Source organism: Vidua macroura, chromosome 24 (genome assembly GCF_024509145.1).
Source record: "Vidua macroura isolate BioBank_ID:100142 chromosome 24, ASM2450914v1, whole genome shotgun sequence".
Lineage (NCBI taxonomy): Eukaryota > Metazoa > Chordata > Aves > Passeriformes > Viduidae > Vidua > Vidua macroura.
This window is the reverse complement of record NC_071594.1, coordinates 3,993,240-4,019,614: the sequence shown is the minus strand read 5'-3', so window position 1 is coordinate 4,019,614 and position 26,375 is coordinate 3,993,240. Positions and strand designations below refer to the sequence as shown.

Below are 26,375 nucleotides of genomic sequence, written 5' to 3'. Positions count from 1 at the left end.
AATCCAGTCCAACCCAATCCAACCCAATCCAACCCAACCCAATCCAATCCAACCCAATCCAATCCAACCCAATCCAATCCAATCCAATCTAATCCAATCCAATCCAATCCAGTCCAACCCAATCCAACCCAACCCACCTGTGGCTGGACTCTCAGAGAGGGCCACGAGTTGTGAGGAGTTAGATTTGGTAGTTAGAACAAGTAGGTTTGTAGTTTTAGTATCTCCTTTAAATAGTTTATTAATGTATTATAGCATAGTTATAATAAAGAAATCATTCAGCCTTCTGAGCTGGAGTCAGACATCAGCATTTCCTCCCACCGGGTTCACCTGCATTTACAATAGGATGCAAGAGGTGTTAGAGTGCAAGGTGGGATTTAATCTCGTGTCTGTTCCCCAGGAGGGAAGGGCAGCTCTGGATGAGGAGAGACTCTGGGAGCTGGGCCTGGTCACTCTGGAGAGGAGAAGGCTGAGAGGGGATCCCACTAATCCATACAAATCTCCCCAGGGAGTGTCAGGATGGTGCCAGGCTCTGTTCAGCAACAGTTCAGGAGCCATAGATTAAAACAAAAAGTTCAGCCTCAACGTGAGGAAGAGCTTCTGTCCGTGAGGGTGGCAGAGCCCTGAAGTGCTGCCCAGGGAGGGAGTGGAGTCTCCCTCTCTGCAGACACCCCAAACCCACCTGGATGAGTTTCTGTGTCACCTGCTGCAGGTGACCCTGCCTGGACAGTGGGTTGGACTCCAGAGGTCCCTTCCAGCCCCAAGCATTCCGTGATTCTCTCAGTGCAGTATTGGCTCAGGACACAGCCCCAGTCTGGGCTTTCATCCTCCCTGTGTGCAGGGCACTGAGGCTGCTTTCCTGAGGGAACCTAAACAGTCAGGTCCTTCCTCCATAAAAACCTGGCCCTGTTCATTACCCAGAATTTAATCTCAACACTAAAAACACCCATTTCAGGAAAAGTGACACAGATTCCAAAGCTGCCAGCAGGGAATTAAACAATCATAACTTCAAGACATGAGAGAAACGAAGTATTTATTGTGGATTTAACACTCTCCTGTCAGTGGTGCAGGCTTGCCTGTGGTGTGACAAGGGAAGCACGTGGAGCAGCACACACACAAATAAAAGCAGGCTGCTGACTTGTGCAGTGCTCCAGTGGCATCCTCATCTTCTTGCAGGGCTCAGAGTGTGATCAGCAACCAGCTCTGAACGTAACCCTGCTGTTCTCAGGAGTTAGTTATTTACACAGGGGCCTTGAAGTCGGGGCTGGCTACAGAAGATGTGGAGTTACAGATTTCCCTCTTCCAGAGGGTGGATGTGCCTGCACTTGCATCTCTCTGTACCACTGTTTGCAGGGTGGGAGGGCTGGCTCTGCCTGAAGCCAAGGAATGCTCCAGGCTCAGGTTACAGAGCCAGCCCTGGAGACCTGACTGCTCTGCAGCTTCCTAAGGAGCTGGGGGGAAATACGTGAGAAATAAAGGGAATTTTTATTGACAAAACAGCAACTCCACATAATAAATAAGGGGCACATTAAAACTCAGTGGTTTTAGTGCTGATGGGAATTTGTGTTTTGCCATTTTGAGTACCTTGAGCCCATTTGTTGAAGTGGAAATGTAGTGTGCAGCTCCTGTTGTCTTCGTGTTTCCCTGTCCTTCTGAGGCTTTGGTTGATATAAATCAGATTCTTTGTTTTTCCAATTAGGCTCTGACTGAAGTTGTTCTGTCTCCTCTCCCTGCCAGAACCTTCACTCCATTGTTTCACTGGAGAAGAGTTTGGGGACAGAAAGGAAAGAGGAGGGGAAAATAAATAAAAAAGAGGAGGGAGAAAAACCCAAGCTGGGTTAAATCAGTGTTTTTCTCTGTAGTATCTGCTCAAACACCACCCAATAACCATCTTACATATTTCCCCAACTTCATAACGAAAATCTGCCTGGCCTCAGGATAGAGTGGGAGGCGTTAGATTTCTGCCTCTGCTTTCTTCCACCATTCCTTGACTGATTTACCTTCCCCACCCCCTGAAAAAGCTCTGAGGAAGCTGGAAAGCTGCAGCCAAAAGTGTGAGTCAGAGCCAGGCTGAGCTCTCCTGCTCCCCAGGGAGCTCTGTGCACCACTGGACTCTCCAGCAGGCAACATGTAGGTCCTGAGACAAAAACCCCCTGGTTTTAGTTCAAAAGTTCTCTTTATATTTATTTGTTAATAACTGTAAGAGTTTTTAAGAAGGAGGAGAAGGGCCGGTTTTGGTTGCTACATGTGTTTCTGACATCTTCTGTGTTTTCTAAAATTCTGAGTCCTGTGAAATGCATCTCTGGGAACAGCTCAGCAGGAAAACCCGTGGGGCAGGAGCCCACGAGGATTTCAGCTTTCAGTGTGTGGCCCATCAGCCAGTATCCAAGCTGTCAGTGCTCCCTTCAGGAATTTACTCTCCTGAATCTCATGTGCCAAACAAACCACAAGAAAGGGCACCAGTGCTTTGGTTTCTGTTCATTGCTGCCATTTGGGGCTTTACTCTGAAGTCTGGGCAGCATCAGGAGCAGTGAAGGGCCAGATTAGCATCAAGGCAGTGCCAGCAGTTATTTTGCTCCCTGTTGCTGGAAAATGTTGGTGATTATTGGCTGCAGGATGCGGTGCTGCACGGTTTGGTCCTTGACCCGAGAGGTTGGTGTTGAGAAAACACAAATGTGCTCAAAACCTGGCTTTCATCTGGCTATTTGTGTGTCTGGGCTGTGCCTTCACCGGGCTCCTCTGCTGTGCTTGCAGGACATTGAAGCCACCATGAACTCGGCCCTGAACGAGCTGCGGGAGCTGGAGAGGCAGAGCAGCGTCAAGCACACGCCCGACGTCGTCCTCGACACCCTGGAGCCCCTGAAAACGTCCCCGGTGGTGGCCCCCACCTCGGAGCCCTCCAGCCCCCTGCACACCCAGCTCCTCAAGGACACTGAGCCCCCGTTCCAGCGCAGTGCCAGCACTGCTGGGGACATCCCCTGCACCTTCCGGCCCGTCAAGTCTGTCAAAATGGCCACGCAGGTGAAGCCGCCGGCCACGCGGCCCAAGCCCGCCGTGTTCCCCAAGACCAGCGCCAGCAGCCCCGGCGTGGCCTCCTCTGCCCCCCAGCAGCCCCCTGACAAGTCCTGTACTGTCTGATAGACCCCCTGCTGCTCTCTGGGTGCAACTCCTGCTGTTCCAGATGGAGAGACTCTGGCAAAGACATTAAAATTCCTATTTAACGAATCCTTGGACTGAAGGGGAGCTGCTGGGAGCTCCTCAGCGGCCACAGCCTCGTCCCACGTCCCCAGGACAGCTCCTGCCACGCTTGGGAAATCCACAATCCACGATCCACTGTGAAGCTGAGCAGGAAAACACCAAGGGATGAGTTGGATTTTGGTTTCGATGCCTTGTTCAAGTGCTGGGCCGCTGGAAGGAACATTTGGTGGTGTCCTGTTTTGGGATACTGGTGTAGTGACTTCTATATTCTGTGTTTCATTTATCACAGGGAAACAATAGGATAGATTTTAGTCTATTGCATGTTTTGGTGCCACTGGTTACGTGGAGCTTGGACATGCCTGTTTCTTGTGCATTATTATTATTATAATTATAATTATTATTATTCTTATTCCGTCGCCCGCTGGTGCCACGGTGGTTAAGGGTCTGTCTCGACTTCCATCACATCCTCTGGTTTTGTTTGTTTGCTCCCCATTCCTCCCCCTCAGGGCCAAAGCCTTTGGCCATCCAGCCTCATGCTTTATTTGTCATGGAAAAATCAGTTTACTCTGGAACACTCGTAGATTTTGTGGAGTTCTACGTCAGACGTGTCTGTGCAAATATAAACAAACGTGTTCCTGAGCTCTGGGAGCACAACAAAGAGCCCAGTTGTTGCTTATGGACAATCTTCACTGGTTTCCCCCTTTGCTCTCCCATGTTTAAAAGCAGCTTTATTGTTTCCAGTGGCATTTTCAGCCCGTGGGCTCTGATGTGGTGTTGGCTCTCGGGAGACTGAATGTAAAAAAAAAAAAAGAGATCATTTTGAAAACAAGCATCCTCTGCTGGGAGCCCATCCCCAAGACACACTCTGCTGGTTTGCCCGTTCCTCAGGACAGATCCTGACCCCAATCCCAGCGCCAAGCACTGTAAAAACTTCGCTCAGGAGTTCTCAAGCTCCCTGCCTTGTCCCTGCCTGCTCTTATAGAGCAGTGCAGGGAACGCTGCTGGGGACAGGGATGTGACAGCACGTGGCCTCTGCAGTGGCTGCTCCGTGCAGGGCTGACCTGTGAATGAATCCTTTGCTATTATTTGTATTTATCCGTAGCCAGCAGCATCCACGGACTCTTTTGTACTCCCCTGGGAATTCTCCACAGTGCCCACATTTATTTAATTTAATAATTAAAAGGCTTGTGCCACTTAGGAGTGGAGACTGGCTGACCCTGAGCTCGCCTCGTTCCTCAGCTTTTCCGGGATTTCAAACAAGCTGCACATCTTAGGCTTCCATCAAATAATGAATTCAGGACAGGATAAGAAAAGTCATTTTTCTCACCCATTTAAGCCGAGTTTCCTTTCAGTTTGTGAGTTCCTGGTGACTGCAAAGTCAGTTTAATTGGCACTTAAAAAAGAAGAAACAAGAGTTGCTGAAATGTCCTTTTCTCATGCATTTAGGATGATACTTGGAAAAATGGAACAGGGTCTCCCTGCATCCCTGTCCATCCCCACACGCACAACCCCCTTCCTACAGAAGCAATCCATCCATAATTAATGACTTCCCAAAAAGCCAGCTTCCTCTGGGCCCCGAATTGAGGACGTGCAAGAACTGGGGAGCACTGGGAAGCTTTTGGTGAGAACATTCCTCGTTTCCCTTTTCTCCTGAGCTTTCCTGGGGAAGCCCCACGGTACGAGTGTGACTGTCCCTGCCCCTCCAGGAGATGCCACCGGTGCCACCAGCGACCTTTGCTCTCAGGTTCTGATGGACTTCTACCACCAAGGAATCACTTGTTCTTTTGGGGAAAAAAAGAAAAATAAATAGAATGGTTAAACTCGTAATTTTTTGCTCAGGCAGAACTTTCTGGCATTTCCTTTTTAGTAGGGTTTTTTGATTTCTTTTCTCTTTTTCTTTTTTTTTTTTTTTTTTTTTTTGGTCTCAAATGACCAAAGTTAATCTGTGTCAAGAGCAGGATCTCTGTAAATTGACTTTGCCTCATTTAATGCCTTATTTTCTTTTTATATTTTTATGCCTAGCATTCAGTATTCCTAAGAATAAGTGTTCAGCCACGCACAGCACATTGGAGGAGCTGCTCTTTTCCAGCTTCAAGGTCTGAAGTGTGGAATTAGATGGAAAACAAAACAAAAAAAAAAAATTTAAAAAATACTTCAGGTTACTGTAACAGCAACTGTCTGTATCTGAATCATTACTGTGCTTCTCTAGCATCCACAGCTCTGGGACAATCCTGCTGCCAAGGGCAAGGTGCTTGGCAGGATCACCTGGATATGGAGCAACTCAACTGGAATTCTGGTGTGCACTGTGATTGACACAAGCAATAGGACAGGCTGAAGCTCGTCCTTCCTCTTCCTCGGGTGGAAAAATCGCACGCAGGGGGGATGAAACAAGAAAATCACACACGAAATCATGGGGGAAAAAGGAGATTTTCAGCTTGTCCTCCTCACTCTGTGAACACACAAGGCTGAGAGGACGTTTGCCACGAGTGTTTTATGAGCAGTCGCTGCCGGGAAGGTGGGAAGGAGGAACTGGAAATGTTCCCTCCCTGTGGACAGGTCTGACCCAGTGGTTTGCTTGGGGAGGTACCAATGTCACTCCACATCTTCATATCCCGAAGAAGTTTTAGCTCTTCCAAGGAAATCCTCTTTTCTTGACTTTTCCTGTAACGTTTGTGTCGGATATAAAGACAAAAGAAGTGTTTGGTAACTGGAATGACGTCTGTCTGTTCGATAGTGCTTTGTATGAACCTTGTTCAGCAGGTGTTGGATTGAAATAATCCAAAGCAAAAAAAAAAAAAACAACAAAAAAAAAACTTTCTAATATGAAACACGGTTTTAGGTGATCAATCTGAATGGTTTCTGAAGCTCAGACCTTTTCTGGGTTATTTCCCTAGTTGGGAATGGAGCAGTGTGCTTGAACCATTGCTTAATTTCTGCCTCTCTGAGGTCGTCCAAAGTTTATGAGTTGTAACTTTGTCCTTCATGTCCGAGCAGTGGGACACGATCAAACCCTCTCATTTTATCTGTACTGGGTATTTTATTGCAACAAAAATGAGTAAATAATTAGAGTGCACTGTGACAGCAGAACAAAAAAAAAAAAAAAAGTTGTTGTATATGTCTGTATTTTGATACCTGTTCAAAAGGAGTCTTTGGGTTTCCTGTGCTGAATACCTCATGTGTTGGGTTTTGGGAGTTTTTGTTGATTTTTTTTCTTTTTAGTGTGTTTTTTTTTTTTTTTAATTTTTTAAGGCAAGATTGTTCTTGCACAAAAGTAGGTTAAGATAACCAAGTTCTCATAAATTTATTTACTGAATCAAAACACTTCAGCTTGGCAAGAAACCCCATCTGTTGTAGTTCCCCACCTTGCACTTGGTACGGGGCCGACCCGGCACGCTTGGAAGAGCTCCAGCAATACTGGGACAGGAGAAGTTCATTGCAGGTGGAGTTTGCTGCCTTATTTCTCTTCTTCTCTGTGTCAAAAACCTCAAATTCAGTGGAGCAGGGCGTAGGTTTGGGGATTTATGGAGCTTTTGGGAGATGTCCTTCTGCAAAAACCGACTTCTGTGGTTCTCAGCACTTCAGATCCTTGCCGGGGGCGTGGAGACGCTGCCTTGGTGGGATCCGTGTGGAGGGGACACTTCCAGGAGGTGATGCTCTCAGTGAGGAATGAGCAATGATGGAAAAATGCCCCAAAAATCCCTGCTGAGACAGTTGGATTGATTCCATGAGAGGCTGGGCTCAGGCCCCTTGTCCAGCACATCCACGAGCACAGCAGGGAGAGGAGGGAGGTGCCCCTGTCCCCCCAGGTGTGGCACTGCTCTGGTGGCCAGGTGAGGGGCACCTGTGCTTGGCAGGACCAAGCACAGGGTGTAGAGGGATGTGCCCCGAAGTGCAAACACACTGAACTCCCCTGGGTATGGAACTGCTTCAAAAACTGCTTCAAAACCACAGGAAAACAGGAGCATTGGGGCATTTCCATTGCTTATGGGCCTGTCCAGAACAGGAAATTGAGCTTAACAAGCTGGGGATTTATTTATTTTGAGATTTTTTTTAGCTTTCACAAAAAAACCCAGCCCTTTTTTGGGCTTATCTGGCCTTGGCTAACGCCCCACAAAGCTGTTCCTTAAGTGGGCTGGTAGCACAAGAGGTGGAAAGGAGGGAACGTCCTTCCCCCAGGGACGCTCCCGGTGCCAGCTCCGGGGAAACACCAAGCACTTCATGGAGTGAACTTTGGGGTTTGAGCTCCTTCCACACGGGCTCTCTGCATGTCTCTGTGTCTGTGTGACAACCTGGTACTTGAAAATAAGAAATAAAAACAGAAATACTTGACCCTCTGCCTGGTGCCTGCGGGGCCGGGATGGCCCCGGCTGTGTCGCGCACAAGCGGTTCCGCCGACCGCCCACCAGAAGGCAGATGAGTTCTTTTCCAGGCTGTTCTAGCAGCAAACCATCTATTTGGGTGGCTCTAGAGAGGCCAAAACAGCCATTCAAGGCCTGGAAAATGCAAGGGTTTTGTTGGTTCGGGTTTTTTTCCTTGTTAAATTTTGTGCTTCCTCTAACGTAGTTTGGGATGAAAGCGTTTTTCAGCCATGGGCCAAAAAGAGGGGAAGGTGGAGAGGGAAGGCAGCTTCCTGCCGTGCTAATACTTGATCTGCCAAGCTTCACACGGGGTAAATACTCAGCAGTTTGCAGTGGGAATCGTAGGTGGGCCCGTCCTTTTTGAGGCACTGTAGTAACCTTACTCCTGAAGTGGACTTCACCAGCCTTTCCTCCAGGCACAGCCCTGAGATGTGAAGAACAGCCCAAGCCTGAGGGGTTGGGCTTGTGAGTGTGCCAAACTGCTGGAGCAATACTTGTGAGCAGCAGCTTCTCCGAAAGCCCAGCTCGATGTAGCTCAACCGGGGCAATTGCTGAAATCCATCTCTGATTTCCAGTGGTCCTGCTGTAAGGCAGGAAAACCAGGTTGCAAAGTGTAGGAATTGTGTTTTTCTGTCTGAACCTGGGGTCGTCAGCAGCAGTTGTTTCATGGTGGGATGGAATGTTCTTGCTAAAACGAGTTTCCACTGTTTCATGTCTTCTACACCAATATATATATGGTGTATATATTAAACTGTGTAAAATTGTACTTTGTACATAGAGCTCTGTACAATATGGAGGTACAGCCTTTTTTTGTTTTGGTCCCCCCCCCTTTTGGTACAGTCTTGTACAGTATTAGGAGTCGATGTGTTGGAAGTGTTAAATCCATACTGGGGCAACAAAATGTATCCATTGTCATTAGCAATAGTTTTGGAGAAATAAATGTTTTGGGTATGGTGGAAACACTGACCTGAGGGTGCTGGTGTGTGATGTCCTGGGGTTGAGTGGGAGAGAGGGAGAGCATGGCCGGGGGGGGGCTTCTGGAATGCTCCGGAATGTTGCTGCAGGTGCTGGTGAGTGGGTGAGGAAGGATCTGCAGGAGCCAGGAGCACCTGGTGCCATCCAGGCACGGGGACACTCCATGGCAGCAGGGCAGGAGCAGCGTGGTGGCACAGAGAGAAGGGGGACACCAAGGATGTGGTGACAGGACAAGGGAATTGGCCTGAAGGTGAAGGAGAGCAGGTTTAGATGGGATATTGGGAAAGAATTGCTCCCTGGGAGGGAGGGCAGGCCCTGGCACAGGTGCCCAGAGCAGCTGTGGCTGCCCCTGGATCCCTGGCAGTGTCCCAGGCCAGGCTGGAGCCCCCTGAGATATTGGAAGGCGTCCCTGCTGTGGAATGATAAGGCTTTAAAGGTCCCTTCCAACCCAAACCATTCTTTCCGTGACCCAATGATTCCTGATTCCCCCAGCCTGGGCTCGCACGCAGCCACCACAGCAGGATTCCCCAGGGCAAACACTTCCCTGGCAGTGACCTGATTGAAAAATGCTTAATCTTCATCATTTTCCTGTGGAGGATGGACCCCCGACTGTCTCAGGAAAGAGGATTTAAGATTGGGATTATGGATTGGATCATTATTTTATCATTACCAGCTTTCCCTATCTTGGTTTTTCCATGGGCCTTTTTCAGAGCCTGGAGGGGGAATGTGGCAGGGCTGTGTCATTTTGGCTTCCTTTTCTTAAGATTCGAAGGAATTACTTATTTTCAGTGAGGTTTGAAGTTTAACTGAGGCATTTTGTCCCCACCATCCCTGGGGTGAGCATCTCTGTGCTCCCTGTCCCAGGGATCAGCTGGAAATCCGGGATGTTTTTATTCCAAAATCACAGCAGCCTCTGTGGCACCACCCTAGAGCCAGCTGGGCACGCTGCTGGTACCTTTTTGTTTTAAAACATGAAATAGGAGTCAGAGAGCAAGGGGGTGGCACAGATAACAAGGGATTTTTGATTTTTCCCTTGGTCACTGTCCAGCAGAAGAGGCTGTGATTATCTCCTACACCCTCATCAAACCACAGGCGGGTCCGACCCTCCCTCACAAACCCCATTCTGGGGGTTTTTAACAAAGAAACGCCGCGGTGAGTGCTGGGAGGGTTCGGCTCTCACGGACGTGTCACAGGTTTGTCACGGTGACACCGTGGGGACGCCACTGGCCTCGTGGGATTCTCGGGTTTTCAGACCCCAGGGACGAGGTCCCTGCTGCACACAGAGCTCGCTGCTTCTCCTTTATTCTTCGGGCTTTGCTGCCACCAGCTGGAGCAATTAATTCTTGTCACAAATTGCTTTCAAGGCCGGTTTTTTCTCTCCCAGCCAGATGTGCTGTCCCACCACACCAGGGTTTATCCCCTGTGGGCACATCCAGTCCTGGGGTTCACATGGGACTGGGGAGTCAGCTGGGAGGAAAAACCTGCGCATGGGGCAACCAGGGAGAGGAAATGAGCTGGGAATTTTAAAAGGATAGCAGAAGAAAGCATAAGGGGGCTGGAAGAAGCCAGGCAGGTGTTGGGGGCGAGTTCCCTGCACTCCCAGCCGCGGGCTTGGCCAGCACCGTGGGGACAGACTGACGGTCCTGTTTCACATGCATAGAAAATAAAACCAGACACAATTTCAAGAAGTCACCCCAGCCCTTTCTCTTCCTGTCAGCTGAGCTGCAGCAAAATGACTTCAATCAAAGTGATTTCGGGTTTCGTGTGGTTAAACCGACGTCACCGCGCTCCCGCAGCTGCCGGGACTCTGCCGTCCCTTGCCAGCCCCGGGCATCCCTGGATAACCCCAGGGAAAGGGCCAGGCTGAGGGCACCCCCAGCCAGCTCTCTGGAGGCTGTTCAGGCACGCTCACCCGCGGATGCGAAAATGAAGCACAGCAGGAATTAAGGAACTAATTAGGGGTGGGGTTTGTGTGCAGGCTGGTGAAGTGGTGTCGATGTTTGGATGCCCCACAAGCTGATGAACTCTCAGACCTTTTTTGGTGAGGATGGAGCCTTTAGACACATCAACGCCAGCCTGGAATAATTCCTGACAGCGGGACCCCGATGCTGAGCTGGTCACGGTGAAGCCAGAGTGAGCAGGGACAGGAGCAGCCCCGCTCTGCCCTGTGCAGGCAGCAGAGTGCCCTGAACCCCACATCCTGCCCTGCATCCCACCCCGAACCCCACATCCTGCATCCCACCCTGCCCCACATTACATATTCCACCTTGCATCCTGCATCCCACCTTTCATCCCACATCCTGCTCTGCACCCTGTATCTCACCTGTATCCCACATCCCACCCTGTCCTGCATCCCACATCCTGCTCTGCACCCTGTATGTCACCTGCATCCCGCATCCCACATCCCACCCTGTCCTACATCCCACCCTGCGTCCCACATCCCCGACAGGGAGCCCCAACAGCTCAGTGCCAGCCTTGCCAGGCGATGCTGTGTCCGTGCCAGGGGTCAAGCACTGACCCCGTGTTGGCACAGATGACAAGGGCTGGACACTGGATCCTGATCCCGCTCCGCTTCCCAAATCCCCGCCCCGGCAGTGCCGATGGCGGCCGGAGCTCAGCACCTTCAGCCGCCACCGGAGCTGTGCCGGAGCAGCCCGGCGTGCCGGGGGAAGGCAGCCCGGCTGGGAAGTTTTTTCTCGAGCAGGAAGCTGAGGCGTTTCCTCCTGCAGCGTGGCCGTGCTCGCCGGGCGGGTTTTGCAATCCGCGGGTTTCAGTTCCCGGGCGGGGAGGCGCCTCTCGCCCCGCGCTCCTCCGCTCCCGAGCTCTGGCATCTGCCGGGGTTCTGCTGCCAGCCCCGGCACGTCCCGGCCGGGCGGCTTTGGCAGCGCTGGGGGCTCGGTCCATGCCCAGCCTTGGCCCCGGTGCTGCCCAGGGGAGCGGCCGGCGATTCCCGCAGGGGTAAAGGCTGGGGCTCGGTGGGGTAAATCTCCCCCCCGGGTGAGCCCCGCGCTTCCCGCTGGACATGCAGAGCACCCCCAACTACCTGTGGAGCACCGAGGACCTCCTGGGCCAGGGGGCCACGGCCTCTGTCTACAAAGCTCGCAACAAGGTGAGCGGGGGCAACTGGGGGGGCAGGGACCCCAAAACTCCAGAGCCCCGGTGCCCCCCATCCCTGCCGCCCCACGGGATGCCCGAGCTCCGCTCCACTCGCCCACCCGGGAGATCCTTGCCTGTGGAGCAGCTCGGGCGCTGCTTTGTGTTTTATTTTCATTTTCCACCGAGCTCCTTCCCCTGCCCTGCGGGTCGAGGGCGGATTTTGGGGCGCTCACAGGCGGCTCCTGCTCCCGAGCGGCGCAGGGGGAAGAAGCTGCTGTTTTCCGGGGAATGCCCAGAGGTTTTGAAAACCCCATCCTTGGCCATTTGCATACTTCATGCAAACACTTGCCGGGCTTGGAGCGGGCTCTCCTCCTCTGCAGCCTTTGAAGTTTATTGAGCAAACTGCAGGAGCGGCGGCTGCGAGAGCGGGCTGGGAACATCCCCATCCCTCGGGAGCTGCCGGCCTGGGCTCCACACGGGAACTTTTAGTGGGGCCGGACAAACAAACACAGCGACACGCAGCACGTGGGCACAGGGACAGGAAGAGCAGGGAGGTGAATAACAGCGGTGTGTTTGTGCAGTGGAGCAGACGTGGTGCACAGGCATCATCTACATCCCGAGTGGCGTGTGGGAGCCGGGACAGAGCTCCTGGAGCTGCTTTGCACACGAACGACGTCACCTCGTGTTTTCATTCCCTCCTTTTGCTCTTTTCCCAGAAATCGGGGGAGCTGGTTGCTGTGAAGGTGTTTAACAATGCCAGCTACCTGCGGCCCCAGGAGGTGCAGATGAGAGAGTTCGAGATGCTGCGGAAGCTGAACCACAAAAACATTGTCAAATTATTTGCCGTGGAGGAGACAGTGAGTGGGAACCCCTCTGGGAAAACCTGGGGCTCGCCAGCCAAGGGAGCGGACCTGGTCCTGCCTGGCTGGGGGGGACGGGCCAGCTGCTGGGACACGGGGCTGGCTGAGCCCTCCTGGGCTCTCCCCCTGCAGGGCAGCAGCAAGCAGAAGGTGCTGGTGATGGAATATTGCTCCAGTGGCAGCCTGCTGAACGTGCTGGAAGACCCAGCCAATGCCTTTGGCCTGGCTGAGTCCGAGTTCCTCATCGTGCTGCAGTGTGTGGGTGAGTGTGGGGGTCGGGGGCCACCAGCAGGGCCTGAGACCCTCCAGCTGGGGACCCTGCAGTGCTGGGGACCCTGCAGGTACCAGCCCTGGGCAATGGAGTGAGGGGTCAGGAGCTGCACCCCGGAACAGCGTGGGGCTGAGCTCTGTGCTGAAGGTTTCTCCTTGCTCTGGGAAGCTGCTGTGGCAAAGGGCTGTGCCCACGTCCTCATCCCCTCCATCCCCCCAGTCACACTGATCCCCATCTAAGTGCAACCACCGTGGGATTTACCCCCTGTCCAGCCCTTTTCTCATTCCTAAACTCAAACTGAGCCCCCTGGAGCCCAGTGGCCCAGCCCCACACACAAATGCTGCTTCCTCCGTGTGCCAGTGGCAGGGATGAACCACCTCCGTGAGAACGGCGTCGTGCACAGAGACATCAAACCCGGCAACATCATGAGACTGGTGGGAGAGGACGGGCAGAGCATCTACAAACTGACGGATTTCGGAGCCGCCCGGGAGCTGGAGGATGATGAAAAGTTTGTGTCTGTCTATGGGACAGAGGAGTATCTCGTGAGTAGGGCATGTCCCAGGCTGGTGGCCCTGGGAGTCCTGGGGGAGGCTGGTCCCTGTCCCTCAGTCCTGCAGCCGAGTGACTTGGGAGCAGCAGCGACTTGGAGAGCCTGGTCTGTGTTTTTGGAAGGGAAGGGGCTCAGTGCTTTGTGGAAGGGTTGCAGGTGATGGGTTTTGGGGAGGGCACAGAGCTCTGTTAGAGGTTTTTGGGAGGACTCAAAGCACTGTTACAGGTGATGATTTTTGGGGAGGACCCAGAGCCCTGTTAGAGGTGATGGTTTTTGGGGAGGCCTCAGAGCTGTGTTGCAGGTGATGATTTTTGGGGATGACACAGACCTCTGTTGCAGGTGATGATTTTTGGGAGGACTCAAAGCACTGTTACAGGTGATGATTTTTGGGGAGGACCCAGAGCTCTGTTCCAGGTTTTTGGGGTAGGACCCAGAGCTGTGTTCCAGGTTTTTGGGTAGGACCCAGAGCTGTGTTCCAGGTTTTTGGGTAGGACCCAGAGCTCTGTTGAAGGTTTTTGGGTAGGACCCAGAGCTCTGTTGAAGGTTTTTGGGTAGGACTCAGAGCTTTGTTGCAGTTGATGGTTTTTGGATAGGACCCAGAGCTCTGTTGAAGGTTTTTGGGTAGGACCCAGAGCACTGTTGATGGTTTTTGGGTAAGACCCAGAGCTCTGTTGAAGGTTTTTGGGTAGGACCCAGAGCTCTGTTGAAGGTTTTTGGGTAGGACCCAGAGCTCTGTTGAAGGTTTTTGGGTAGGACCCAGAGCACTGTTGAAGGTTTTTGGGTAGGACCCAGAGCTCTGTTGAAGGTTTTTGGGTAGGACCCAGAGCTCTGTTGAAGGTTTTTGGGTAGGACCCATTTCTCTGCGCTTCCCCCGCAGCACCCCGACGTGTACAAGCGAGCCGTGCTGCGCAAGCCGCAGCAGAAGGCCTTTGGTGTCACCGTGGACCTCTGGAGCATTGGTGTCACCTTCTACCACGCTGCCACCGGCAGCCTGCCCTTCGTGCCCTTCGGGGGACCCCGCAGGAACAAGGAGATCATGTAGGTGCCGTGCCTGGCTCTGGGTGGGGAGCTGGGGCTGTGCTGGGGGTGGCTCACTCTGGTTTAACCCCACGTGGCCTCACAGCCCCGCCAAGGGGCCTGTGGGGAGTGGTGTGTGTGCAGTGTGGGGCAGAATCCATGTCCCATTTGCCATGTTTTCCCTCCAGATGGGGTGCCTGGATGGGGCACTGAGCATGGGGGGCATCCCTGCCCATAGCAGGGGGTTGGAACCAGATGTTCTCTAAGGTCCCTTCCAACCCAGATAATCCTAGGATTCTGTAAAATGCATTCCCGTGACCTCCTGGCTAAACAGCTGGAAGGGGAGGCAGGGTTAGTGCTCACTTGGAAGGTTTGGAATGTTCACCTGCTGTATTTTCCCTCTGGGCACTTTCTTTTCCCTCAGTGAATCATGTCTTTCCCAGCACATCCACGCTCTGCCCTTTCCCTCCACCCGAGGGACGCAGTGCCCAAACAGAGCTCGCCTGGCTCGAGTCAGCAGCAACAATTCCCTTCCCACAGGTACAAAATCACCACGGAGAAGCCTCCTGGGGCCATTGCAGGGATCCAGAGGCAGGAGAACGGGAACATCGAGTGGAGCTACGAGCTGCCCATCACCTGCCGCCTCTCCACGTGAGTGTCCCTTGCTGGGGCTGCAGCTCCCGTGCCCTCAGACAGCACAGGGGGGGTTAAGAAGGCAGAGAAACCTTTCATCTTCAGCTGTCACAGCTTTCAGACCAGACCTCTGCTTTCCAGACAGGAAAAGGGAGTGCAGGGCAGGGCAGTGTTTGTGACTCAGGGTTACACCAGCCCATGCAAACCTCCCTTCTTCCCTTGCAGGGGGCTGAAGGACCAGCTGATCCCCATCTTGGCGAATATCCTGGAGGTGGATCAGGAGAAATGCTGGGGATTCGACCAGTTTTTTGCAGGAACCAACGACATTTTGCACAGGATGGTGGTGGACGTGTTCTCCCTGCAGCAGGCGTCCTCCCATCGCATCTACATCCACTCCTACAACACGTAAGGCTGGCTTAGAGAGAAATTTGGGAATGGAGCTGTGAGTTCCCCTCGCTTCAACAGGGGCACCTGGGGGCAGCACCATTCCCTTTGCACTGCTCCCAAACCAGGTTAAAACACGCCAGGCTCAAATCAGCCTTTGCTGGGAGTGCACTAACGGAGCTGTGGGCACACAGAGAGCCCCAGGCAGGTCCAGGGCACTCTGCTGACCTTGTCTGATACTTTGCTAAGAGAAAACATCAACATCTTGGTATTTTGAGGGCAGCAGGCTGCTAAAGGGGTGGAAATCTGTGTGCTCACCTCATTGCTTGTCCCCATCCTTTCCCTTCTTTCTCCGTTTCAGTACCACCAAGTTTTTAGATGCCGTCTTCAAACAGACAAATATAGTCCCTCACCACCAAGAATATTTTTTTGAAGGACACCTGTATGAGCTGGATCCCAATCTACAAGCTCATAATTTCTGCAAAACCACAGAGAGCAGCCCCCTGACTTTGCTGAGCACCTCGGAGCAGCCCGAGGACGTGGTGGGGATCCGGTACCGAGACCGTGAGTGTGGCTGGTTGGAGAGTGGCTGCTGGAAGGGGGATTTGTTCCAGTTGTTATCCTGAGAGATTTCTCCTTTCCCAGCTGGGTGATGGGCCCATTTCCTGCATGATCCCCGCTCTTGGGGCCTGGGCAATGTTTGACCTGGATCCCAGTTCCCCCTGGGGTTCCCAGTTCTCCAGACTGGTCGCTTTTCCCACTGCCAGGTTGTGCCAGTCCCCATTCCCAGCAGTGACCCCAGTTCCAGCAGCAGGAGTACTGGTTCCCAGTGCCAATTCCCAGTCCTGATGCCAGTTCCCAGTGCCACCTCCCAGTCCTGTTTCTGGTCCCTGGAGCAGGATTAGGGGATTTCAGGGTCAGTTTTCCCCTGCCGTGTGCTGCCGCTCCACGGCCACGCGCCACTCTGGGCTTTGCAGGGAATTCCCGCCTTCACCCTTGCTCCCAAAATATCTTGGAGGGCTGCACTGAGCCTCCAACACTGCGGCTGAAATCCTGAGTGGCCACAGGGTTTATTTGGTGGGTGGGAGCTGCCCACAGCCACCAGCTGGGGACCAAACCCCCCGAGCCTGCCTGTCTTTGCAGCGGCGCTGGAGTTCCCAAAGTTCGTGCCCAGGGTGGACGTGGTGGCCGACTGCAGCGCAGCCAAGGTGGGTGTGTGTGCCAGGGCAGCCCCTGGCAGTGTGCTGGCAGTGCCCTGTGCCTGGCACAGGCGCTGGCAGTGCCCTTTGCCTTGCAGAGCGCCGTGGGTGCCGCTCACCAGACGCTGCGCGTGGGGCGGGCGCTGCGGAGGGGCCGGGAGCTGCTGGCCAGGGGCCTCCACTGGGTGCTGTGAGTGACAGAGCCGCTGCTGGGCAGGGCACAGGGGGACACAGCCTGCCCAGGGCTGGCCTTTCCTCAGTTTCCAGCCTCTTCCAGCCACTGCAGACCAGCGGGGATGGTGGGGGAGAGTCCTGGGGGATTGGAGGGAGCAGGGCACGAGGGGCACTGTGTCCCCAGGGGGCTGCACCTGGAGGAAAAACTCCTCGGTGTTGTGAGGATGCTCCTGTCCTCTTTTGTTCCTTTTGGGTCACTTTTTTTCAGTTTAGGAGAGGCTGAGGAAAAGAACAGAATAATAATAATAATAATAATAATAATAATAATAATAATAATAATAATAATAATAATAATAATAATAATAATAATAAGTATATTATATATTATTATATACTATTATTATATATTATATATAAAATAATAATATATAATTATATAATATATATTATATATTATATATATATAATAATAATAATTAGTATTATAATAATATAATTATAATAATAATATAATAATAATTATATTATTATATATAATATAGTATATATATTATATAATTATGTATTATTATTATATATATAATAATATATAATTATATAATATATAATATATAATATAATTATATAATGATATATAATTATATTATAATTATATTATATAATAATATTATTAATAATATTATAATAATATTGTATATATTATAATATATAATAATTTCTATATAATATTATTATATATAATAATAATAAATAATAATAATTATTATTGTTGTTGTTGATGATGATTATGATATTATTATTATTATTATTATTATTATTATTATTATTATTAATCATCACTGTGTGCATCTATTGGAAATGTTCCTGCCCGGGACAGAGGGTTGGAATGAGATGAGCTTTAAGGTCCCTTCCCACCTAAACCATTCCATGGTTCCATGATGAATTTCACTGCCCTCCCCGCTCCTTTTGGGGCAGGACAGCACGCAGAGGGTGAGAGCCCCTAAAAGCAGCAGCCACACCCAGTTTTAGGTTCATGCAGCCCCCAGTGTCTCAGAGCAGCCTGAGAGAAGCCACCAGCTCCATCCCCAGCCCCTTGCCACGCAGCTGGCCCCGGGCTGGGTCTGTGATTCCAGGGAGCCGGTGTTGCAGGGGCTCTTTTCTCTCTTGGCAGCGGGAACCTGAGGACGGAGTGCTGCAGGATTTTGGAGCAGAGGAGAGGGGCTCACTCCGTGCTCACCTGCCTGCAGCTCACCCAGGGGAAGACACACGTGCTGTAAGTGAGCTTTGCAGCCTCTGGGCTGTGCCTGGTGAGGTATGGGGCTCTCAGAGGTGCCTGGATTATTCAGGAATAAGGAAAATGCCAGGAACAAGCTGATATTTTGGAGGTAGAAGGCTTTTTCACGGTCTGGGGAATGAGCCACTCTGGCGGTTTCTCCCTCTTTGCTTCAGTTTTTAATGATTTCACAGGAGGCCAGAGTTAGTCCGGACTGGCTCCTGCTCTGGGGTTTTCTGATTGCAGCCCTCGAGCAGGAAGGAGCCAGGGCTGCTGCCAGCTCCAGGGAAAGGAAAATTGTGAAAATTGGGATAAAATAAAGAGCAGGATGGCACCAGCTCCAGGACCCCATGGGGGTCTGGCCCCTATCACCAGCCCCATTCCCTGCAAACAGCCCTGGAGAGCTGGGCTGCATTCCCAGGGATCCAACATCCCACCAGCCACGGGGAGAGGTCCCATTTCCTTCCAGGAGTCTCCACTGAATTATGGAGAAACCCTGGGCTGCCCTCAACCTTCCCCTTGCCCACAGCCTCCTCCCCACCCGGCTGCCCTGGGCCAAGCTGAACCCATTTTATCTCCAGCAACCCACGGATATTTTGCTTTTCTGCAGCTTTTTTGTTGTTGTTGTTGTAGTGGAAAATTCTTTGCCGCTGGGTTGCTGTTCTTTCATTCTTTGCCATTTAGCAAAGTCTCTTAATTTCCATTTCATCTGAAAAAAAAAAAAAAACCAACAAAAAACAAAACAACAAAAACCCAGGGACACATGGTTCCCATTGAGTGCAGCCCTGGGGCTGGAGTGCCAAGAGCAGCAGTGCTGCAGCTGGCTGCTCTGGCTCTTCCAGCCCTTCCAGCACTGCATCAGGGAGATTTCTGCTGACTTAGCCCCTGTGCCACGCTCAGCCCGGAGCTCCCGTGCCAGCTGCAGGCACACAGACAGCATCCCAGCTGGCCTGAAGCCAGTGGGTTTAAAACCAACAATTTTGGAACAAATCGGACGCAACAGGGCGAGTTTTTACCAGATCAGCACTTTGCCTCTCCTGTCCCAGATCTGGCACTCTGAAATCTGGGTTGCTGCCCAAGGAAATCACTTTGCAGCCCCCCAGGACCCCAGCACGAGGTGGATTCCTGTGCCCCCAGTGACAGCTGCATCTGGATTGTTTTCTCCTTCAGGAATATTCATTTTCTGCCTTCCCTCAGGTACGAGGCCGTCCCTGCAGGCAGCAGGGGCCCAGCAGGGGTGGATGTGGTGAAGACAAGGCTGCAGAGGGTGAGGAGCATCCCCAGCCCGAGGAGCCCCCACGGCTCCCAGAGCAGCTGGTCCCAAGCTCTCCCCTCCTCTGCAGGTGGATGAGGAGCTCTCCCAGTGCTCCCACAGCATCTTTGACTTCCAGGGGGCACTGGATGGGATTTTGGCCGAGCTGGTGAAGGACAGGCAGCAAGTGCACGAAGACAAAAGGTGTGTGGTGCAATCCCTGGTGCCACTTGGCTGTCCCCAGCCAGGGGATGGAGCATTCCCCTGCCAGGCACAGCCACCCCAGGGGGTGATGTCCCTGCTCGCAGGCACGGGCAGCAGGTTCACATTCCACCCCGCAGTGATAACTTCACTCCAAAATGATGATTCCACCCCGCAGTGATAACTTCACTCCAAAATGATGATTCCACCCCAGCCTCACCCCCTCCCTCCCTCCCGAGGGTCCTCACGCCCCCTTCCCTGTCCCGTTGCAGCATCCAGCAGATGGAGTGCTGCCTGGAGAAGATGCAGGTGATCCACAAGCAGTTCAAGAAGGCCAGGACGTGTCTGAGTGAGTGCTGGGGCCGGGGGCACGGGGCAGGAGTGTCCGTGGGAAAATGGATGGTTTCGTTTTGCTGGCATCAGCAGTTACTTCGTGGAACCCTCGAACCACAGAACTGGGCTGGGAAGGACCTCGCAGAGCTTCAGTTTCTGTGTCCTGACACTGGCCCCGGGGGCTGAGCCAGGAAAATCCCCTTCAGCCACCTCTGTGCCTTGTGGAATCGCCCGTTCATTGGGCTGCCAGCAGGAAATGTGTGGTGACGGTATTTTTCCTCCCCAGGGCTGGGCTACAACGAGGAACAAATCCACAAGCTGGATAAGTGAGTCCCACCCCTGTCCCATCCCCAGGAGCTGCCCTTGCTGGGGCCAGGCCCGTGCTTGGTGGCTCTGATTGGGTCCCAAAGGGGTAAAAATTGTCCCTGGTGCTGCCAGGAGGGTTCCTGTGCTGGCTCTTCCTTGCAGGAGCTCTCCCAGTGAAGGTTTCAAGCCCTGAACTCTTTCAGATGAAGCTGTGGGAGCAGCTCTGCAGAGGTGGGGACAGGGAGCTGCCCTGGGGCACATCCCTGTGCTGGGATAGACCCATGGCAGGCTGTTGCTCACACAGGACTTGGTCTGAAGCCTTTTTTTTTTCACTGAGATGCTGATTTAGGAAGTGTCCCTGCTTCCCTCTCTGCTTCACTTCCCGTGGCAGTGAAGTGCCTGGTGGCTTTTGTACCTTCAAGAATCCTCCTTTCGGTTTCCACTGAGACCAGGGGAATTTAGCACAGGCAAAAACACAATTCCCACTCGAGCGTGCAGCAGGGAGGGTGAAATCCACAGACTCCTTGGTCTCACTTAATGCTCAGTCTAACCTTGAGCATTTGCCAGAATTCCAAGGCAGAGCCTTCTCAGCAGTGCCCTGGAGGGGGCACAGGGGGCTGAATCCCCCAAAAGCTCCCTCTCCATCACAGCCAGGCTTTGTTTTCTCTGTAACTCCTTGCTGAGCATCCAGCCCCTCTTTCTCCACCCAGGAGGCAGCTTTAGGCCTCCTGTGATGTTCCTTTTCACACCTGGAAGGAAATGATGGCGTTTTCTCTCTCTTATTCCCGGGTTTAGGCTGAATTTGGGGAACCTGGCCAGGAGGGTTCTGTCCATTTTCCAGAACGACTGTGTCCAGCAGTACCAGGAGGCCCTGGCGCTGCACAGCAGCAGGATGAGGTACCAGCCCCCCCTCCAGGGATTTGGGATTTTGTAGGAACCCACCAAGGATCAGGGCTCCCAAGTGCTGTCTGCTATGGATCGAGTGTGGAGATGGAAATGGGGATTTTGGGAAATGCTGAGGGACTGCACAGGGGTGAGAAGCCCTCACACAGCTCTGTGAAATCCCACTGTGTGGGCTGGCTCCTGTCCCATAGTTCTGCCCTGCTATTTTAAGTTTCTATTTTAAAAAGCTTATATTTAAAAGTATTATATTTTAATATAATATAATTTTAATGTTACAAATGTATGAAAAATTTAATATAATTTTAATATAAAATAATATATCTTATTATATTATAAAATATTCTATTTTTTAAAGTTTCTATTTAAATTTTTATATTTTAAAAAGCCTAACCCTAAACTTGCAGCTGGAGTTCAAGCAGCTCTGGCCTGGGGGGAGAGGTTATTTTATCAGGACAGAATTGCTGTTGAGACAGAGAGATCTGCTCCCTGGGAATGATTTCCTGCTAAACGGTGCTTGGGGAATAATGCAAAGAGCAAATTACCCCGCGGTGATTGAGAGCAGGGAGGGGGAGGCTGGTGGTGCAAAAATTGGATTTTCATGGCAAGGTTGCTCTTGGAGAGGAGCAGCCTCCCCTGGGCTGCCGGTGTGGGTGGAGGGAGGAGGAGTTTCTGGAATACCTTACAATTAAACCCATTTTTGACCCGATCCCGTTTCTGGTGGGGAGTAGCCCTGGGCTGGATTTACAAGCTGAGGGGATTTTTAGGCTGGAAGTTTGATTTGGATGCTCAGAATTTCTCCAGGAGCTGAGGGCAGGGTCTGCCCTGTCCCTGTGCTCTCCCTGCCTCCTCCTGGCCTTTTCCCTGCCCTATCCCAATTTTCTCCCGGTCTTTCCCTGTCCTTCTCCCATTCCCAGCCCCAGCTTGTCCCAGCAGGGGTTTCTGTGCTGCCAACCCTCACCCAGAGGCAGGTTTCACTCTGAGGACAGGAACTGTGTCCCACAGTCTCCTCATCACACCACAGGCAATGAAATCCCCCTCAGTTTCTGTGGGAATTCTTGGATTGGGATTCCCCCCTGGATGTGGGGCCCCACAAAATCCATGCAGTGCAGGGCACTAAAGCAGGGTTTTACCTCTGCTCACAGGGAGGAAAAATCCTTCTCCACGTTTTCCTGGGGTATTTTTGTACCTGTTTTCCTGTCCTCATGGAGAAAGCACCATGAGTCACAGCTGGATATTTTTAATTTCTCGTTACTTCAGTTTTAATTGTCCTGTTTTGTTTCCTGCCAGGGTTCGTGGGGTGGTTTTTTCTGGGGACTTGAGGTGGATCGTTCACCTGAAACATTCTTTCCTTTGTTTTTTTAAACCCAAACCAAACATTTTTATTTTTTTTTTAACACAACTCCTGCTGTGCCTGCTGGGTGTGGAGGGGCCTTTTTTTGGGTAGGAACAAGAGGCCCAGCCTGTGCTGGGTGAAGTGATAGGCCTGGGCTGCCTCATTTGCAATCAACTTTCCCTGATTAATTAGCTCTTAGTGCTGTTTGGATAACCTGGCCTGTGGTGGCTGCTGGAGCTGCAGCTGCAATTACAACGTGCCCTGACTCATTTGCTCCCCTTCAGGATTTTGAACCCAGCCAGGTCTGCAGAAAGCAGCGTGCAATTAAAACACACACACACAAAAAAATTAACGATGCTACGCGTTGACTGGGAGCTTTGACATAATTTTCTCTTTCCAGGAAAGTTTGTGAGATAAAGAAGCAGCTGAAGAGGCTCAGCAACCGCATCAGTGCCTGCAGTGTGGAGATGATGGAGTGCCAGGACTGCCTGCAGGGCGTAGGTGTCCAGGGCTGCAGCTCCACAGCCTCCTCCTGCTCCCTGCCAGGCTCCAGCAGCACCATCGGGGGTTTGGAGCCCCTTGCTGCAGTTTTTTGTGGCTGATCCGAGCTGGAGGTGGTGTTTTGTGTCAGCAGGGAGTGGGGAAACCTTTGGTAAAGGCGCTGCTGGTGCCAAGGATTGCCTGGCACGGGGGGTCTGTGCCCAATAAATGGGAATTGCAACAGGAGGAAAATGCAGCTTCGCCTCCAGCTGCCACAGCAAAGCTGCTGGGCTGGGGCACAGCCCCTGCTACTGTGCTGGTCCTTGGGTTATTTTATTTATAATTTGTCCTGGAGCAGTGCTGGGCATGACTGGGGTGCCACTGAGTGTTTGGCCCCAGGTCACCCCAGGGACAGCCCCTGGTGTGGGCACTGCCAGGACACTCCATCTCCATCTCACCCCAATCTCCATCTTCATCATCTCCATCTCCATCTCATCTCCATCTCCATCTCATCTCCATCTCCATCATCTCCATCTCCATCATCTCCATCTCCATCATCTCCATCTCATCTCCATCTCCATCTCATCTCCATCTCATCTCCATCTCATCTCCATCTCATCTCCATCTCAATCTCCATCTCAATCTCCATCTCACCCCAATCTCCATCTCCACCATCTCCATCTCCATCTCATCTCCACAGGCTCTGGACAGGCTTCTCCAGGTGGAGAAATGGAATTTGGCTCCTCCTGCACCTTCCCCCGTCCCCCTGAGCCAGGCCCGCCAGGAGATGGCTCTGCGGTGAGTCCTTGGTGTTGGATGACACTTTTTTTTTTGACTCAGAGATAATTTTTATTCCATTTCCAGTCTCAGTTGAAGGGTGAGACAATACAGATGTCACAATTCACGCCATCACAATCAGAAGCTGATTATTTCCTAATTACAAAACATGATAAGCATTTCTTAGCTTATTAACTTTTTGCCACACCATGCTGTAAGTGCCTTAAAGCAAATCATCTAAAACTACCCCTCGGGGGTCCCCTATAATACATCTTTCACAGTTCTGTTTCTCCAAAGTATCTAGTCTTATTTGCAAGGCCATCTTTTGAAACTTTTTTCTAGCTCCATTTCTCTCTCAACAGTATCTATCTGATTCCATAACATTTCTAAGTCAGTGTTTCTTATCTCAAAGTTTGCATGCTGCGCATCAGACCCTGAGAACTCTCCACAAATCCATTCCCCACACTTGGGAACAGGGGGCTGGGGACAGCCCAGCTCCTCCAGGGGGACAGAACCTCCTGCTGCTCATCCTCAGGAATGGGCTGAGGGTTCTGTGTCTGCAGGGCTGGAAAGCTGTGACCATGCAGGGTGTGACCCTGCAGGGTGTGATCCCTGCTCCGTGCCCTGTGGGGCATCCCAGCCCTGCAGCAGGAGCTGCTCCCATGGGAAGCAGGGACTGAGTGGTGCAAATTAGGGTTGGATTTGCCTCTGTGATGCAGGAATTAGGGCTGGCTTTGCCCCTATAGAATGCAGGAATTAGGGCTGGCTGTGCCCCTGCAGGATGCAGGAATCAGGGCTGGCTGTGCCGCTAAAGATGCAGGCATTAGGGCTGAATTTGCCCCTAAAGATGCAGGCATTAGGGCTGGATTTGCTCCTGTAAGTTGCAGGAATTAGGGCTGGATTTGCCCCTAAAGATGCAGGAATTAGGGCTGGATTTGCCCCTGCAGGATGCAGGAATTAGGGCTGGCTGTGTCCCTGCAGGATGCAGGAATTAGGGCTGGATTTGCCCCTGCAGGATGCAGGAATTAGGGCTGGCTTTCCCCCTAAAGATGCAGGAATCAGGGCTGGCTGTGTCCCTGCAGGATGCAGGAGCTGCTGGAGCAGATGAGGTCGGCTGCCTGCGATCTGCAGCTCAACAACAGCATCATCGAGCGGTGAGTGAGAGCGCCCCGAGCTCTGCCCCGAGCAGGGATCCCTGCTCCTGCCACCAGGGATGTGCCCGAGGCTCCGGGTGGGCTCTCTGGGAGCTGCCAAGCACAGCCACCGGCGCTGCTCGGGTTTTTGACTGCCCCACGTTTGCATCGTGGTCTGGCAGCAGCAGAATTTCTCTGTCTTGGAGTTGTAGCCAAGAACTTCTCCATCATTTCTTCCCCCTCTTTCCAGCCTTGTCCCTGTGCTGGCCAGCACTGACTGCTGTTCACTGCCATGGGGAACTCAATACAGATTTTTCTGTATGAAAATCTCTGCAAAACCTATGATTTTTTTCCCCCTAATATCCAATTTAAACCTCCCCTGGTGCAACTTGAGGCCTCTTATCACAGAATCACAGAATCATGAGGTTGGAAGAGACCTCTAAGATCATCAAGTCCAACCTATGCCCTCACACCTCAACTAGACCACAGCACCAAATGCCATGTCCAGTCTTTTTTTAAACACATCCAGAGGTGGTGATTCCACCACCTCCCTGGGAGACAATTCCAGTACTTTATTATCCTTTCGGTGAAAATTTTTTTCCTAAAAAAGTTTTTAAAGCAAACTTTTTTTTTTAAGCAAAATTTTTTTCCTAATTTTTTTTTTCCCTAAAAATATCCTGTCACTTGTTACCTGGGAGAAGAGACCAACCCCCACCTCACCACAGCCTCCTTCCAGGGAGTTGTAGGGAGCAATAAAGTTGCTTTATTGAGCCTCCTTTTCTCCAGGGTAAACACCTCCAGCTCCTTCAGTTGCTCCTCACAGGACAAGATTTCCAGCCCCCAGATTAAAGCAAACCTCTGGGTTTGCAGACAGGAGAGGTGTTGGTGTGGTTGTCCATTTATTCAGACTGAGAAAAGCTGGGAATCACCCCCGTTTTTCTTTTCCTCCTCTGCATCCTTTTCTCGAGGCTCTGAATGCAAACGGACAGTGGGAATATGTACAGCAGCACGTCCAGGAGTTTTAAAAGACAAAACCCAAGGAATTGGGAATTCAGCCCTGTTTTTAGGACCACATCTGGCCTAAATCCTCTTGTCCCTGCAGGTTGGGTGGGGCTGCTCCCACTCCCAGCGTTTGAGGGGCATGGTGAAGGTGCAGCTGCTGAAGCAAAAGCGCTTCCCAGCACAGGGAATTCACAGCGCCTGGAGCGACGGAGCCGTCGGATTTCTGTGCCCTGGGAGCTCTCCGTGTCCTACCTCTGTGCTCCAGCACTTTGCATGTTCTCCCCCATCAGCCCCAAGTGCCCTGAGCCTCTGGAAGTTTGGCCAGAAAATCCAGTGGGGTTCTATATTTTTCTTTTTTAAAAAAATTCTGGAAGGACTTGGTGTTTTCGTGGTTTTTCTGCATCACTGTGTCAGATGAGGAAGAAGAAGAGCTTTAATCTTACTTATTTAGGAATTATTCCCACTTTTAACGTGCTGGAGTGGGGCAGGGGGGTGCTGGTGGCTGTAGTGCTTGGAGCTGCTCTGGGAAGACATTCCCAACCCTTCCCTGCTCCAGAGGAAGAGGATGGAGGAGGAGCACGTCCCTCCCACCTTGTTGTCCCTTGGGAATCAGAGAGAGAGCTGCGGGAGGGCCCTGCTGACCCAGCCCTTTGTTAGGGACAATCGTTCT

At 51.8% G+C, this 26,375-nt stretch overlaps 2 protein-coding genes across 6 annotated transcripts in view; both read left to right on the top strand.

Moving 5' to 3' along the window:
• Nucleotides 1–5,085, top strand: part of SRGAP2 (SLIT-ROBO Rho GTPase activating protein 2) — a 100,261-nt gene extending 95,176 nt beyond the window's left edge. For all 4 annotated transcript variants that reach the window (XM_053997950.1, XM_053997951.1, XM_053997949.1 and 1 more), the window contains one exon: nucleotides 2,752–5,085. In XM_053997950.1, the coding sequence (XP_053853925.1) occupies nucleotides 2,752–3,135 (384 nt within the window). In that variant the 3' untranslated portion in view covers nucleotides 3,136–5,085. The remainder of the gene's footprint in view (nucleotides 1–2,751) is intronic.
• A 6,268-nt stretch (nucleotides 5,086–11,353) lies between these two features.
• IKBKE (inhibitor of nuclear factor kappa B kinase subunit epsilon) lies at nucleotides 11,354–26,081 on the top strand. Of its 2 annotated transcripts, none has more exons than XM_053997955.1 (20): nucleotides 11,354–11,637; nucleotides 12,341–12,481; nucleotides 12,617–12,746; nucleotides 13,116–13,297; nucleotides 14,183–14,343; nucleotides 14,863–14,973; nucleotides 15,181–15,360; nucleotides 15,701–15,903; nucleotides 16,483–16,547; nucleotides 16,637–16,728; nucleotides 17,884–17,985; nucleotides 19,183–19,252; nucleotides 19,377–19,441; nucleotides 19,711–19,787; nucleotides 20,058–20,097; nucleotides 20,873–20,974; nucleotides 22,714–22,810; nucleotides 23,494–23,591; nucleotides 24,653–24,724; nucleotides 25,806–26,081. In XM_053997955.1, the coding sequence occupies exons 1-20, from the start codon at nucleotides 11,551–11,553 to the stop codon at nucleotides 25,837–25,839; spliced, it is 2,109 nt and encodes a 702-aa protein (XP_053853930.1). In that variant the 5' UTR covers nucleotides 11,354–11,550; the 3' UTR covers nucleotides 25,840–26,081. The 2 variants fall into 2 exon arrangements, with proteins under 2 accessions (XP_053853930.1, XP_053853929.1); XM_053997954.1 differs by having other exon boundaries at nucleotides 19,329–19,441.
• The last annotated feature ends 294 nt before the right edge of the window (nucleotides 26,082–26,375 follow it).

Bases quoted from the DNA above. Each gene is read 5' to 3' on its own strand.
- IKBKE (XM_053997954.1), top strand. From the start codon at position 11,551: ATGCAGAGCACCCCCAACTACCTGTGGAGCACCGAGGACCTCCTGGGC. The intron at 11,638-12,340 runs GTGAGCGGGGGC...CTCTTTTCCCAG, and splicing joins TCTACAAAGCTCGCAACAAG to AAATCGGGGGAGCTGGTTGC. The intron at 13,298-14,182 runs GTGAGTAGGGCA...CTTCCCCCGCAG, and splicing joins ATGGGACAGAGGAGTATCTC to CACCCCGACGTGTACAAGCG.